The sequence below is a fragment of the Chrysochloris asiatica genome, unplaced genomic scaffold, assembly GCF_000296735.1.
Source record: "Chrysochloris asiatica unplaced genomic scaffold, ChrAsi1.0 scaffold00087, whole genome shotgun sequence".
Taxonomy (NCBI): Eukaryota; Metazoa; Chordata; class Mammalia; order Afrosoricida; family Chrysochloridae; genus Chrysochloris; species Chrysochloris asiatica.
In genome coordinates, this window is record NW_006408605.1 from 10,542,175 (window position 1) to 10,558,739 (window position 16,565).

General features: G+C 39.3%; 1 protein-coding gene across 4 annotated transcripts in view; it reads left to right on the forward strand.

The window, feature by feature from the left end:
* Nucleotides 1-5,561: 5,561 nt before the first annotated feature.
* The window catches only part of ANKHD1 (ankyrin repeat and KH domain containing 1), a 155,643-nt gene continuing 144,639 nt past the window's right edge, over nt 5,562-16,565 (forward strand). For all 4 annotated transcript variants that reach the window (XM_006866150.1, XM_006866151.1, XM_006866153.1 and 1 more), the window contains exon 1: nt 5,562-6,006. In XM_006866150.1, coding sequence (XP_006866212.1) covers nt 5,716-6,006 — 291 coding nt within the window. In that variant the 5' untranslated portion in view covers nt 5,562-5,715. The remainder of the gene's footprint in view (nt 6,007-16,565) is intronic.

The window sequence follows — 16,565 nt, forward strand, 5'->3', positions numbered from 1 at the left end:
CTGCAAGAAAACAAAATGAATATTATACTTAATAAATAAATAAAATGATGCTTGAGTTAATTTTTGTCATACCAAAAGTGTATATTTTAAGAAAGCTAGAGAGAGGGGAAAAAAAAGGCGAGCCTAGAAAATACAAATACTCACTGAGTAGATAATGTATTTTTCCTTCTCAGATATGCTGGGAACAAGGATGGAACTTATAGTGGGTAAGGAGGCATTTTTTTTGGTATGTGTATACATTTCTTCCCCATTTCCTGGAAGAATGGACACAGTACAAGACTAAACTCTAGGAGGTTTTATGAAAAACTTGGTATACTTTTTTCTTAAGATGCATGGAGGGGGTAATACAACTGTTTTTTTTTTAAAAATGTCTACCTCCTAGACATTGCTAGACATTTTGAACACAACCTATAACCCTGAGTTTGGTTACAATATAATTTTTTTTCAATTAAACTAACATGTGCCCAGAACTTCAGGGAGGAAAGAGAGTGGGTTAGGTTAAACACTGTAACATTATTTGTTAGTAGCAAAAAAAAAAAAAAAAACACAAAACAAAAAAATCTACATGCTCAACATTTTCAGATTGGCTAAATAAATTATGACACAAACAATAGACAGAAAACTACGAAGTAGTAAAAAAGAATGACAGAACCTCCTATATACCGACATGGAGTAGCTCCAGAAGAAAATAATAAAATGAGGGGAAAAGTGGGAAAAAAGGAAAGGTGCAAAAGTATGCATGGTTTGCTGCCTTTTGTATTTAAAAGAAAAAAAGAGAAATGGACATGTATGCAATTAAATGTCAGTAACATGTTGTTTTGTCTGAAAGGAGGGGAACTGGGTCTTTAGTGGACAAAGTACAATGTATCTTTTCATTATTTTTGAAATTTGAACCCTGTGAAAGCATTATTTGGTTTTTATATTATGTAAATTACATTGACCTAGGAAACTAACAATATGGTTAGAGACACAGGAAACAATTGTTTTATATTAAATGTTTCCAAATGTTACAAGGAGAGAAACATACATTTGGTGGTGGTTGTTAAGTGCCATTGATTCAGTTCCAATTCATGGCAACATTGTATAGGGTTTCCAAGGCTTTTCAATCTTCGTGGGAGCAGAAGCCTCATCTTTCTCCTAACAGTCCAGTGCTTATTGTATGGAGCCACAGCGCTCCCATATTCGATGGTTGTTGCTGTTAAGTGCTGTCGAGTTGGTTGTGACCCATAGTGACTCTGTATAGGGTTCCTGAGGAGTGGTTGGAGTGTTTGAACCTCCCTTACAGTCCTTGCAGTCCAGCACATTATCCTGCAGCGCCACACTAGGTGGTAGTCACGGATAACTCCACCTAGAGTTCTAATTAAAAGGTTTTGCATGAAAGTTGGAGTTTCTTTACCTAATTGATGAATTTTCTCTGCCTTTGAGAGTACCATAGAAACAGTGTGATATTGTGGGGATTTCAAACATTTGTGGGAAATGGAATGTAAAGATAGTGGCATTTTCCATGAACTTTTTGAAGTCCCTGTTGTAGGAGGAAGAGTTTGGGGATGAGGCAGGAATAAATTCATATCCCAGCCTTTCCCTACACTGGATTTACATCCTTTGGTGATTTAAGTTTTTTTCTGAAGTTTCAATTTCATCTATATAATGGGTGAAATCTTAATAAGGTTATTATAAAGACTAAATGACATAATTTCCATGTGCTACTAATTTTGTTGGCTTGCTTCTCCTTTTTTCCTTCTATGTTGTTGTTAAGTGCCATTGAATTGGTTCACATTCACAGTGACCCTGTATAGTTTCCAAGGGGCTGGTGGATTTGAACTTCCAACCATATAGTCCAATGCTTATTCTACAGCATCACAGTGAGATGGATTTATTGTTGTCAGGTTCCATCAAGTCGGAACCGAGTCATAGAGACCCCATGCGCAGCAGACGAAACAATGTCTGATCCTGGGCCAACCTCACTACTGTTGCCACACTTGAGTTCATCAATGATGCCACCTGGCCAATCCATCTCATTAGGGGTCTTCTTCTTTTTCTTTGACCCTCCACCTTACCCAGCATGACATCCTTCTCCAGTGACTGTTTCCTCCGGATAATATGTCCAAAGTATGAGAGACGAAGCTTAGCCATCCTGGCCTCCAAGGAGCACTCTGGCTGCACTTCTTCCAAAACAGATCTATTGGTTCTTTTGGCAGTCCATGGCACTTTCAATATTCTCCAACACCACAACTCAAAGGCATCAATTCTTCTACGATCCTCCTTATTCACTGTCCAACTTTCGCATCCATATGAGGCTATTGAAAACACAATGGCCTGGGTCAGGCGCACCTTAGTCCTCAAGCTGATATCTTTTCTTGATGCATTCATCACAGTGAGATGGATTGGCATGCATAAATTAAGTCTTGAGAAACTGCAGTTTTCATGTGAAGGAACTACATGTAACTAAAGTCAGTCAATCTCATATTTCTCATGAGGGCTAAATCCTCTTTTTATCTCAGAAGTTTAAAAAATCATTGTACTAATATAGTTTCTCTCACTCACTCTTTTTCTCCCTTTTCCTCTCATATCTGAAAGATGGTCAGAAGGAGAGTGCTTTAAAACATATTACAAATATAATACTATTCCCACTGGTTTTCTATGCCAAGGTATATTTTCTTCTAATGCTCATTTTTAGCAAATATATTTTTAAGGGGACTTTGCCCACTATTACTTATTCAACCCTTGAAAATTAGAGTATTAATTTTTCATTTAGTTGTAAATGTCATGTTAAGATACAATGTTATTTGTCTACTGATTGTCATAAAAGGTCACCTATTAGTGCTGGTGTGGCGCTGTGGGTTAACGTACTGAACTGCAAAGGTGGTTTGAACTACCAGTTCGGCGGTTCAAGCTTACCAGCCATTCCTCAGAAACCCTGTATAAGGTCACTAAGAGTTGAAACCAACTCGATGGTACTTAACAACAATATAACAGTCAGCAAAATCTAGGCGGTTGGGAACCTAAACTCCTATGCAGACTATCAAACTACTGAGAAGTGTTTTAGGTAAAGGTTCAGGTGAAACATAAGATTATTGCTCAGTTCTATTTTCCTAGCTATATTCAGAGTTGGTTGCTAAGCACTGAGTAGAGAACGTATTTTTCCTTCTCAAATATGCTGGGGGGAGAAATGTATATACCTAGACTTCTTTTTCCTCTGTGCTTGAGATTCATTATACTTGTTTAAATAATTTAGTGGGTTTATTTAGGGAATTGCATCAGAAATTATTTTTGTATTAGTGGTAGGAATGACAAATAGTTTCTTTGTAATGTTGCACCAGTCAATACCTGTTTTTGCCTAAGGATGTATCCATACCAATTCTGGATAATCCAGCTTTGAAGTGGGTTGGGCAGTGCTGGGTTTCTTTTGTTGGTGCTATTAGTTTGGGTTGTGAACTAGCCACACATGCCTTGAAAATGGAAACATCTGTGAGTTTAGGAGCTAATTAAATTCTACAGATTTTAAATAAAGTCAAAGTATTTGGTATTTATATCTAAATCATTTTCTTCTACAACAGGTACAAGACTTTTAACCTCCTCTCTCCTCTATTTTATGTAACTCATTTATTATCTAGAAAGAACATTTACTATGACTAATATGTCCTAGGTTCACAGAAAACACATTCTTCTTCGCATGTGAAATGCCAACATGATCAGATATCAAGTCAAAGAAATAGTTATGATTCTCAAAGTGTTCTTTAAATCAATGTCATGGCAGAATTAATTTTTAAAGTCTTGTTAAAATTATTTGTATTTTTTAAGAATTTATATTCTGTATGTAATTGTCACCAGCTCAAAAGAAATTAAATACTAAGTACTGCGCAGTCCAAAGCAGAGTCCTGGTGTCCTGCTGTGGGTTAATGCGCTGGACTGCAACAGTCAGTTTCAACCACATAACAAGCACAGTCCAAATATGCAAAGCCCTATGTTAAAGTTGTGACAAAGGAGAAGCTGCCAAATCTTTTTAAAGCCAAACTCCTGTTACAGTCTCTGGGTCAAAAGGCAGCAAGTTTGATCATGCAAACTTGACCAAACTCCTTACTTGTCCTCTTTGATCATAGGATTAGTTTGAGCACATTTAACAACAACAACAGACTCTCTTTACTCACAAAGAAATCCTTAGAGGAGTGCTTAAGATCAGACAAGAATTAAAGTTTGACTAAATTAAAGGAGGAAATGGGGAGGAGAAGGAAGGGAGAGAGAGAGCGAGAAAGAACTGAAGAAGAGGCAGTAACAAAATTGAGTCTGCTCTAAGTTTGGCCTTTTGCTAAGCGCCTTATATCCAATTTATTTATAAAAACCCAATGAGGAGTGAACTAATATTATTCCCATTTTACAGATGTAGGAAGTGAAGATAACAGAAATTAATCAAACGCTCCGAGCACACAAAGCGAGTTAAGCGGCAGCACCAGAACTCGAAACTGCTCGGGAGCACGCGCTCTTAACCAGGGGCGTTCGATCCCGTGGTCTGATTCTGAGCACTGTCTGCCGCCTTTCCACTTTTCTTCGTGGGACAGTTCCCGGTACTGAGGGACAGCGCTGTCCAGCCCTCAGGCCTGCCGCCTTCCAAGGCGCCCTGCAGGCCCATAGCGCCGGAGGTTGTGGACTTGCCGCGCCCAGCCACGTCCCCGCGCGCGGGCGGGCCGGATCGCTTCAGGGCGGTCGTCTCCTGCATATCCCCGCGCCCCTCAACCCGCGCACCCGGCCCCGCTCGGAAGAGCAGGAGCGTCAAGTAGAAACAGCATTCGCCTGTTCAATTCCTGCCGCTGCCTGCTCCCGCCCTAAGAGACTAAGGCGGAGAGGTTACGGCGCCTCACCTGTCCCAGAGGTGGGACTGCTCCTAGTGACTGACGATATGCTCCTCCAATAAGGGGATGGTAGGAAGGTGGAGCCTAATTGAGACAGACTGCTTCTCTTCGCCAATCCGAGGCAGTTACTCTCCGGCCATGGTCTCCGCCTGGCAGAGAGCGACAGGTGGGAGCTGCGTTAGCACGGAGCCACTGATATCCATGCGGTAGAAGCTTCAGTAAGCGCAGGGTGAATTCTACTTCAAATGTTCCCATTTCTTGTGCGTCGTCACTACAGCTGTCATTTAAATCAGATGTGGAAATTCCCCAACCCTTTCCCGTCACCTCAGTTGTGGGCGGGATAAATGGTACCCTTACTGGCCAATTGTTCCACGCGACGTCCTGTGACAAAGTGACCGACACTTTATGGCGCCAATGAACTCTCCTATTGTTAGGGGTCACCATGACTGACCACAAGGCCAACTAATCCACTTTAAGGTCGTGACGCGATAGTCATAGAGGTTGACCAATAGACAGAGAAAAGGACCGGAAGTCAGCGCGTGGGGAGTAAGAGGCGGGTGCTCGCAACCGCCTCGGCCTGCACGGGTCAACGCAGCTTGGGGGCTGCGAGCCAGCGAGCGGCGCGTGACGAAGAGCCTGAGCGACGGGTCACCTTGGCCAATGATCTGCAGCCGCCGAGGAGCCGCAGCCTGTGGCGAGTGGTGGGGCGGGAGGCAGCAGGTTAGGCAGTGAGAAGTTAGTGGCGCTGCTGGGACGGGGGGGGTGGGGAGGAGAAGCTTCTTCCTCCTGCTGCTCTTCTCGTTCCCGGGATCAGCGGCAGTGGTGGCCGCAAGTGACTTGGCGGTGTCTCCGGCCCCGCGTGCGAACCATGCTGACCGACGGCGGCGGCGGCGGCACCTCCTTTGAGGAGGACCTGGACTCGGTGACTCCGCGATCCGCCCCAGCCAGGGCCTCGGAGTCGCGTCCGCCGGGAGGGGTCGGGCTGGGGCTCCGCACCGTGAGACTCTTCGGGGAGGCCGGGCCCGCGCCGGGAGTCGGCGGCGGCAGCAGCGGCGCGGGTGGAGGGGACGCGGCGCTGGATTTCAAGTTGGCGGCTGCAGTGCTGAGGACCGGGGGTGGAGCTGGTGCCTCTGGCAGCGACGAGGACGAGGTGTCCGAGGTACGGCTCCTGGACCCCCGCCTCCCACACAACATGAGGCAGTAGTGCTCGGTGGGCCGGCGCCGGGCCCAGGCCACCCTCCTGCTTTCCGGGCGGAGTCGTTCCTTGACAGCGGGCGGCTCCGTGTGGCCGTGGTGGCAGCAGTACAGGCCTAGTGCGCCTGGGGCTTGCTCTGCATCCCGGCGCTCGAGCAGGACGGCTTTCCGTCACCACCCGGAGACCCACAATAGGGAGCCCCTGGGTCTCTGAGCTTCGCGCGGGAACAAGGACTCGGGCTACCTCCCGCCCACCCCGCTTGGGAGCTGAGGGGGGGCGGGGTCTTGCCAGAGTCCCTGCCCTTGGTACTGAGAGAGAGAGAGAGAGAGAAAGAGAGAGAGAGAGAGCGCGAGAGAGAGGGAGTCAGACTGAGGGCGAGAGCCTGAGATCAAAGAGCATTTTCACTACCCACCTCTCCCCAAAGTTGAGGGCTTGGGCATTTATTTGCCTTCTTCCTTATATATTCCTTACATATCTGTCCTGTATATTTAAGGCGGGGGGCTTAGTTTTAGACAGGTATTAAGGCAGCTTTTACCCTGGAAAATCACGTGACTCACACGCTAGGGACCTTTTGTGAAGTTAGAAAGTTCCAGTGCATCTCTGAGTTTCAGAAGAGCTGGTGGATACGATTTCGAAGCTTAGACTCCTGAGGGTTTTTTTGTTTTGTTTTGTTTTGTTTTGTAGGCTTGGAAAAGGTGAGGCACCCTATGGGCTCCATTTCTTGCGCAGTGTGGGAAAGTAGTTATCAAGTTCTTTATTTCTTTTAGCTCTTAATGTGTGCACTGGCCTTTTTAGGTCTCAACAGCTCATGCTAGTAGGCATCATCTTTTGTATTCTAGTGAAAAAGGAGCTAGTTTATGTATGTACTCCCTCCCCCCACCCCCTTGTCTAAGACTTGGATATAGTCTGGTGATAACTATTATTCTAAGTTTTCAGACTTTTCATCCTATTTCTGGTTCTAAGGTGCCTGGCTCATCCCTCGTGATCAGTCATTTCAACCTCTGGTCTTGGTGTTAAAGTACAGGAAAGTCTATGTGTGTGTGTGTGTACTCTTATCCTGGCTCCTGTATTTGAAAGGATCTCCGTTTGTGGTTTGCAGAGTATAGTTAGCATCTCAGGTCTGAACAGAGGTTCCTTTAGATAGAAAACTTGTGTCCACTCTGATCGCCCACCCCCAACATTTTGCTTTGGATTAAAACAGGTATGAGTTATAAGTTGAATTTCTGTATCTTTGAATTTCTTTATAAGTGCAATACTTTCTAAGTCAAGTGGGGACTAGGATTTTGTTTGAATAGGGAGTTAGTTATAGGGCGAGTCTCTGAAGCATCCATACCCAGTCTCTGAGCTTGTGGAAGATGAACCCAGAACACATGTACTTTTTAGTTAGGAAATGTAGTGAAGTGGAGGATATATCTTTAGACTCTAGAAATTAGTGTATTTTCTTTGAAACTTACAAAGGAGAATCTGAAGAGATTTACTTTGGTCTAAACTGGATAGAGAATGCCCTTGACTTGCTGGTGCCATTTTTACATAATTGTCATGGGTGAGGTGAAAGATCACTCATTTACATAAGTAGTATTCTTGAATTTTCTTCAGAGGTAGAGTGCTAGCCTCCAGAGTCATAAATCTGTTAACTCTTTGGGCTCAAGTATTAGATATGGGAATTGAGCCTTTGTTGTAATCATTTCTTTGAGGCTTGTTCACAGCTTTACACACATGTACATATATGTTATATATGATACACACACATATATATCATAAATCTAATTCAACTTTCCTTACCATGTTGTTAAAGCTATGGGCAGAATCCACATCTTTTATGTGTTTTTTTTTTTTAAAGAAATTTATTGTGAAAGTCATACATTTGTGGTTTCTGGTGCTATTGGGAAGAGCATTGGACTGCTAACTGAAAGATCAGTGGTTCCAATCCACCAGCCTCAGAAACCCTAAGAAGTGCTTCTACTCTGTTGCTACGAATTGGAATCGACTCACCGGCAGTGGGATTTACACCCATTTGGAAGGATCCTGGTGACGCAGTGGTTAAACTGCTGGGCTGCTAACAAAAAGTTGGTGGTTTTCAGCCACTAGCCAGCCACTATTTGGAGAAAAGATATAGCAGTCTGCTTCTGTAAAGATTGTTGTTGTTGTTAAGTGTTGTTGAGTCAGTTCAGACCCAATATAGGGTTTCCAAGGAGTGGCTGGTGAGCTTGCAGTTCAAACCAACTTTGCAGTCCAGCGCATTAACCCATAGCTCCACACCAGGACTCCTTGAAAACCTAAGAGGCAGTTCTGCTCTGTCCTGTAGGGTTACTATGAGTCAAAATTGACTTGGATGGCAGTGGGTTTGAAATTTTTGGTGTATACTCATTTGATAGTGGCTGATGGTAAATGAATCCATTATTCTCTTATATGTTTTCTGTGCCTAAAAAGGATTTAGGTATTAATTATATGTTGTTGTTAAATGCCGTGGGGTCAGTTCTGACTCATAGCTACCCTGTACAGGGTTTCTGAGACTGTAAATCTTTACGGGAGCAGAAAGTCTCATCGTTCTCCCACAGAACAGCTGGTAATTTCGAACTGCTGACTGTGAGATTAGCAGCCTGATTCATAACCACTATGCTATCAGAGCTCCTTAACTGTATATATAGACTTTATTTGGGTGGTAGAAGTTTCTAGGATACCCATGGACTTTAGTCTGGTGTAAAATGATGCACAGTGTGTATATAGATTCTTTCTTGACCTATGGAAAAAGGAAATTTCATTTATGTGCCCCTTTTCTCCCATATCACATAGAGAAGAAATTATTTATGTATCTAGTCTCTGCTACATAGTATGTGTGGTAAGGCAGTGGTTTATAACTTTGTAAGTGAAATCACCTGCTCCTTGTCTTTTCTGTTTTCTTTCTGACAAGATGAGTTATCTTTGCTTGTATCATTGCCTTTGAATTTCCAATGTGAACAGATATATTCCTTAACAAACAAACAAACAAAAACCATATTTATCTAATAGGCATTTAATGAATAATACTAAAGTATTCACTTTCATTTTTTAAAAATATTTTTGAACCAAGCGCCTACACATCAGAGAAATAATAATGAGTTGGTGTACTATTTGGAAAGTTGGTAAGAAGTTTGTTTTGCTCTCAGAATTGGACAGGACTAGATGAGAAGTAATTAAGAAATGTAGAGGCCTACTATATTTGGTGTAGAATTAGTTGAAGTGTTATACTTTTGGTGCACAGAGACAAAATACTCTAAGGACCTCTTTTCTGTTCTTTATCAGAGTTGAGGGGAAAAAAACAAGTTTTTCTGTGCTGTCTGAAAAGACCTTTTAGGTTTAGGAAGGCGCTTGGACTTTTTTTTATAAGTATTTTTATATCAGAATTATGCTACTTTAGGGAAACATTGCAGTTAATAACTTATATTTCTTCGTGCAAACTTATCAAGGTCCTTAAATTTCTAAGACCTTGAGTCGAAGAGTCAGAATTTTCATGGGTTCCTATTGAAATGTACCTACTGCTCAGAAGAGAGGTCAGGTTGAAAATTTTATAAAAAACAGTCCTTAAAGTTAATTTTAGAATCATTTTTAAAAGCAAGTCAAAAGAGAAATAAAATTCCCAAAGAAAGGAGTTTGATGAGGTTCGTGTTTTTTTAATTTTTTGTCATGAGAAGGAACTTCAAAAAAGTTTGTGAAAGAATTCCATTGTCTTTCAATTCTGTTTTTCATGAACTTTTTGAAGTCCCTTTTTAAGTATATATATGTTACATTCTCCTTTTAAAATGATTATAAAATTTCTCAACAGCAACACTCTAGGCATACTTCTTTCACTGTACTTCGCAGATATTGTGGGTTTTACAAATTGAAGGTTTGTGGCAACTATGCTTCAGGCTAGTGTACCAGTGCCATTTTTCCAACAGCACGTGCTCATTTTGTGTCTGTCACAGTTTGGTAATTCTTACAGTATTTCAAACTTTGTCATAATGCTGTTGCACATGAATTACACTACCTACCCACTGCCGCGGAGTCAATTCCAACTCGCAGTGACTATAGGACAGAATAGAACTGCCCCATAAGGTTTCTGAGGCTGTAAATCCTTAGGGAAGTAGACTGCCACATCAGTCTCCCTGGGAATGGATGGTAGGGTCTAACCACTGGTTTTTTTGGTTTGCAAATGAGTGCCTTAACCACTGCACTATCAGGGCTCCTTTAATAGATTATAGTGTAAACATAGCTTTAATATGCACTGGGGAACCAAATTTTCATGACTCACTTTATTGCTATGTATGCTTTATTGTGATGATCTGGAACTGAACTCATACTGTCTGTAAGATATGCCTACATTGACATTTTGGGCCAGATAATTTTTTGTTGTGAGGTGCATTAGCAGCATCCCTGGTCTCTACCCACTAGATGCCAGTAGCACCCATCTGTGACAAGTAAAATGTCTTTAGGCATTGCCAAATCACTCTTGATTGAGAGCCACTGGTCTAGGGGCCACTCTTGTCAGGAAGGATGGCAATTTTGTCATGAATACCCTGTATTCAAACTTCAGGTAAACAAGGTGAGTCATTGCTTTTAATAGCATTTCAGAGCTTACACTCAATCCAAATCAGAGAGAAATGAACATGCTGAAAAGTTTAATGTAAAACTAACATGTACTTCTTTCAATTTTCTATGGTAAATTTATCATTTTTGGAGCCTTCACTTAAAATACTATATTTGAAAGGTTCATTTATTGTACATGGAATGAATTTTTTAAAGCCTCTATGGGGATTTTCAATTTGTTCATATGGAAAGGATTTTATCATCAGTAGGGATGTGGCCAAATTTTGAAGACATTGGAAATATTTATTAAGGAAAAAGGGCTACATGTTATTACTTCAATAATTTGTTATATATATATATATATATATGTTAAATTTCATTCTATAAAGCCTTAGGGTTTTACATAGAAAATTATGTGGTAATGAGTATGTTTTATAAATGGTGGGTCAATGCACAGTTGATTAGATATAGTGAAAGAACATCTTATTTTGAAACTTGGAAGTATGAGAGTTTTTTTGGCTATTAGTATATTTTCAATAGAAAATTATAATTAATATGTTTCATAAGTAAAGTGATATAAAGAGGCACTGTGGAAAAAAAAGTCTGAATCATACCTCTGCTTTCACCTACCCTGCTCTCCACACTTTTAATGTTTTATATATCATTTCAATATATTAATGAAAATACAAATAAATAATTTTTCTCATTTTTACACAAAAGGTAACAGTTTTCATGTGAGTTTTTTAAAGTGGTAAATGAGAGAGAGATATACACTTTTTAAAAAAATAAAGACTATGTGAGGCTGAAGCAAGGAGATGAGGTTAAGCACTTTTCTGAACTTATCTGGTAGCAGGGAGATGACTCGATAACCTCTGAAAATTAGTTTTGCCCTTTTGATTCCTCGGTGGAGAAGAGAAATTAAATATATTGGTTTAAAGTAAAGCACATCACTTGTCTTTTTAAAGTGTTAGTCTTGATTTGACAAGTAAACAAGGGTCTACCAATATATTTTTTTGCCTAATTCTTTCAGTATATCTCTTTTGGATTTTATTGATATTTCTTCCTTCTGTTGCTTGTATGTAGAGTCATAGAATCTTGGTGATAATCCTATTTCATCTCATTTTTAGGTAACTGCTACCATTTATTGAATGCTTATTATATGCCAGTACCGTACTAAATACTTTCGTTATTTTATTTAATTGTTTCAACACCCCTTTGAGGTAGGTAATATCTATATTTTTATAGATTAATAAATCTTGGCTGAGAGGAATAAAGTGATGAGAACAAGGAGAAGACAACACAGCTAGTAAGTGGTAAAGTCAGGATTTGAATTCAGTACTGAACCCAGAGCCCATGCTACTATTTCGTTTCTTAAGATTAAGAAACAGGCAAAGTTTTTGGTTACCAGAAAAATGTTCTAAAAATTCTAACTTAATTTATTGCAGTTTTCATAAATCGAAAGTGAAATGAGAAAAGAATAAAATGAATTTTTCTTAAAAGCTATTTTCTTCACTTTTTATATTTTTGCTATAATGCCCTATGTATTTTAACAAAAATAATTTTATAAATATCTGCACTTGACCAAATATCAAATTGGAAATGTCATGTCAGGACCATGGCTGTGAAGCCTCAAAAGGCTGAAATCCATTGAGCTAAGTGACTTTTGCAGGATCATACAGTTAATTTGTAACAGCCAGGACTAGAAAATATCTGACTCCCATTCTAGTTATTTTACCTGCTTATTGTCCTTGCTGGCTGTCTCTCTTCGGATACATTGTGCCAATGGATTTAATTAGTTGCTTAGGAAAGGCCTATCTTACATTAACATATAATCTGCCTTGTTGGAAGTTTTATGCTATTTAATGAAATAGATGACAGCCATGCAGATCAAAAGAAAGCAATCAAGAATGTACCATTGAATATAGTAGGAGTTCTAGTGTATAGATAATTTTATAATTGAACTTGCTGTTACTCATTTTTAAAAGATTAAGGGATCATTGCACTGATATATATGGCTGAACTCTGCTTCCTTTGCAATGTTGTTACACTCTTGTTTTGTAAAAAGTAGTATCTGTTTACTATTCTGTTACTGTTACTGACAGTGCCGAGTTTCTGTGAATGAAGATCAGTTGCCTATGATGATTGATTGGTTTACCGTTATTCCAAGCAAAACTTACCCAAACCAAGAGATAAAATTGTACATAAGTCTTTTTGTTTTTTGCTAGGCTGAAATTTAGCAACTACTTGTCAGAGAGCACATTAAAAACAAACTGCCCTCTCTTAACTACAGATACTTCTGTACATAAAGTTTTTCTCACACAGAATGGATTCTATTTTAAGTTGTAGAAAACCAAAACTAAGCCCAATCCACTGCGATCGTGTTGATTCTGACTCATAGTGACCCTATGTAGGGTTTCTGAGGCTGTAAATCGCTATGGGAGTAGAAAGTGCCTCGTTCTCCTTTTGAGTGACTTGTGGACTCAAACGGCTGATTTTGTGGTTAGCAGCCTAATGCATAACCCATTATGCCACCAGGGCTCCTTAGTAGTAGTTGTTGTTTTTAAGTACCATGGAGTTGGTTCCGACTCATAGTCACCCTGCACAGGGTTTCCGAGGCTGCACATCTTTACGGGAACAGAGCGCCCTCATCTTTCTCCCACGGAACCGCTGGTAGTTTCAAACTGCTGACCTTGATGTTGGCAGCCCGACTTGTAACCACTATGCTACCAGAGCTCCTTCCATAGTAGTAGAAAGAGTGTTTTTTAAAAAGTAGACAACCCACTTTATCTTAGTGATTTGATTCACTTGCATTACTTTGCAAATTTAAAAGAGAAAAGCAAGTGTACTCCCAGGGACTAGTCCTAAGAATCACAATTAGTACAGGTTTTTAAGTTGCCAGTTAAGTTTGATGTGTTTAACAGTTTGTAATGAGAGCATTTAGATTGAGAACATTTTAGTACAGACTTATGGCTGTTATACCTTTTATATTAGTAAATCAAATGATGTGAGTTTGACAAAGTCTTAAAGAGGATTTATAACAGGAAGACTATATGAGAGCACTCATTGATACACTCCCTGAAGCCACTGAACGCAATTTATTTGGGGTGCTGAGAGTAGAATTTTCTGGAATATAATCTTTATTCTTTCTTTGTCCTTACATGGACTAGTTTATGATTTATCATAATGCTTCATATATATATTGATTAAAGGCTAGGAAAATAATTTTTTATTCTTTTGATTCAAGATGAGTACATGAAAAAATAAATTTTGTTTTGTGTTGTTTTTGGTATGGTATTAAACCTAGCAAGTAAATGAACATACAGCATTTTATTCAATTACTCAGAATTGAGAAACTTTTTATATAAGCATTTTATGAAATCTGAGCCAGAAGATAAAAGTTCATTCATGTCATTTGAAATTTAGAATACTGTGAAAGGAATTTAAGTTACCAGTTTCTAATTGCTTAATTTTCTTCTAAATATTTGTTTTTATTCTTCTGGTTAAAGCACTATATTTTTATTTTTATCTTTTTTAAATAACAAAGTTACAAAATATAGTAATACACATGAAACCAGTCATTATAAAAGAACAGATCCCAAAAGGGGCAATAGTCCTATTATATTGGATTTATTCATTTTGTTGTTGCTTTTTATTTTGATATAATTTGCTACTTCCTGGAAAGTTGCAAGAATATTATAAAGAATTCCCATATATCCTTTGGAGTCCTGGTGTGGTGCTATAGGATAAGCACTGGTCTGTAAGGTCAGTTTGAACCACAAGGTTGGTGGTTCAAACTCACCAGCTGCTCCTTGGAAACCCTATACAGGGTTGCTGTGAGTCGGAACTGACTTGATGGCACTTAACAGCAGCAATAATATGTCCTTTATCCAGATTCAATTGTCTTGATTTTGTTCCATTCTCCCTCCATAAATATATACATACATACCTAAAGTGTGTATGTACATACACCAAAATTTATTTTCTGAACCATTTGACAATAGGTTGCAGACTCATGCTTCTTTACTCATAAATACTCCAGCATGTAATCCCCAAGAACAAAGACATTTTCTTATATAACCAGAGCTCAGTTATCAAAACTACAAAATTGAACAAATTTCCAAAATAATTTTTTAATTCAAGTTTCCAAAGTTTTTTTCGTAATTGAACTATAATTTACATACCATAAAATTCACTTTTCAAAGTATACAATTGGTTGGCTTTTAATATATTCACAATTTTGTATAAACGTCACTACGGTCTATTTTAAAACATTTTCATTGCCCTCAAAAGAAACCTGTCAGTGATCATTTCCCATTCCCCCAGCCCCTGGCAACCATTAATCTATTTTTTTGTCTCAATGAATTTGCTTATTCTGAACATTTCGTATAAAGGGAATTACACTTTAAGTGAACTTTTGTGTTTCTTTCTACATGTTATAGCATGTATCAATCCTTCTTTAGAATCACATTCCGTTGTGTGAATATAGCACAGTTTGTTTATTCATTCATTGATCACATTTGGGTTATTTTCCTTTTTTGTGGATTATGAAATTTTGGCTACTGTAGATTTTCCTGTGCAAGTGTTTTACATGAATGTATCAGTTCTCTTGGGTATGTATCTAGGAGTGGAATTGCAAGGTCATGTGGTAACTCTCCACCCCTTGTCTGTCAGCTTGTCCTACTATGATGGTTTTTGTTTGCTGTGATGCTGGAAGCTGTTGCCACTGGTTTCAACGAAGCTTCCAGACTAAGTCAGAGAAGGAAGGAGGACCTGGCAATCTACTTCTGAAAAAATTGGCCAGTGAAAAACCTCATGAAAAGCAGTGCTGGACGATGAGTCCCTCAGATTGAAAGGCACTCAAAATATGACTGGGGAAGAGCTGCCTCTTCAAAGTAGAGTTACATGGATGGAATAAAACTTGAAATTTTGACTTGCTGATGTGCCATGACTTGAAATGAGAAGAAACAACTGCAAACATCTATTAGTGATTGGAACATGCAACGTATGAAGTGTGAATGTAGGAAAATTAGAAGTTGTCAAAAATGAACACTTGAAGATCGATATCCTTCACATTTATTAGTTGAAATGGTGTGGGACATTTTGAATCAAACAATCATGACCTAATATGCTGGGAATGGCAAACTGAAGAGGAATGGCATTGCATTTGCTGTCAAAAAGAACATCATGACATCTTTTTTGAAGCAATGCTTTTATTGATAGGATAATAATAGCCACATGCATGCAAGGGAGACCAGTTACTATAACTTATTTAAATTTTCTGAAGATGAAGAGACTTTAAGATTTTTAAGAGAAGATTTTAATAACTTCTGCAGTCTGAAATGATTAAACATGTAATCAAGATAAATTGATAATTATTGATGATGTTGTTAAGTGCCATTGAGTCAATTCCGACCCATAGAAACCCTATATAGGTTTCCAAGGAGCAGCTGGTGAGCTTGAACAACCGACCTTGCAAGTTCAAACGACTTTGCTGTCTGATGCCTTAGCCCACAGCGCCATACCAGGACTCCAATTACTGATGATAGGAATGTGAAAGTTGGAAAAAAACAAAGATTGTTGTTTTAAGTGCCATAAGTCAGTTCCTATTATATAATGACACCCTGTACAAAGGGTTTCTAAGGAGTATTTGGTGGGTTTGAGCTACTGACCTTGTGATTCAAACCAACCTTGAGGTTCAGTGCTTTATCCTACAGTGCCACACCAGGACTCCAAACAAGGATTTTTGTTGTTAAAAATCACTGAGTCGATTCCAACTCATTATGACCCTGTATGGGGAGCAGCTAGTTGGAAAATGTGGCCTTAGTGATAGAAACTATGCTAGAGGTTGCTTGGTAGAATTTTGCCAAAGCGTTTTCCTCTGTCTCTGGACCATTTCACATTCCTCCTAGCAGTATATAAGGGTTCTGCTTTTTCCACATCCTTGCCAATAATTGTTATTCTTTTTTTTTTTTTTTTTT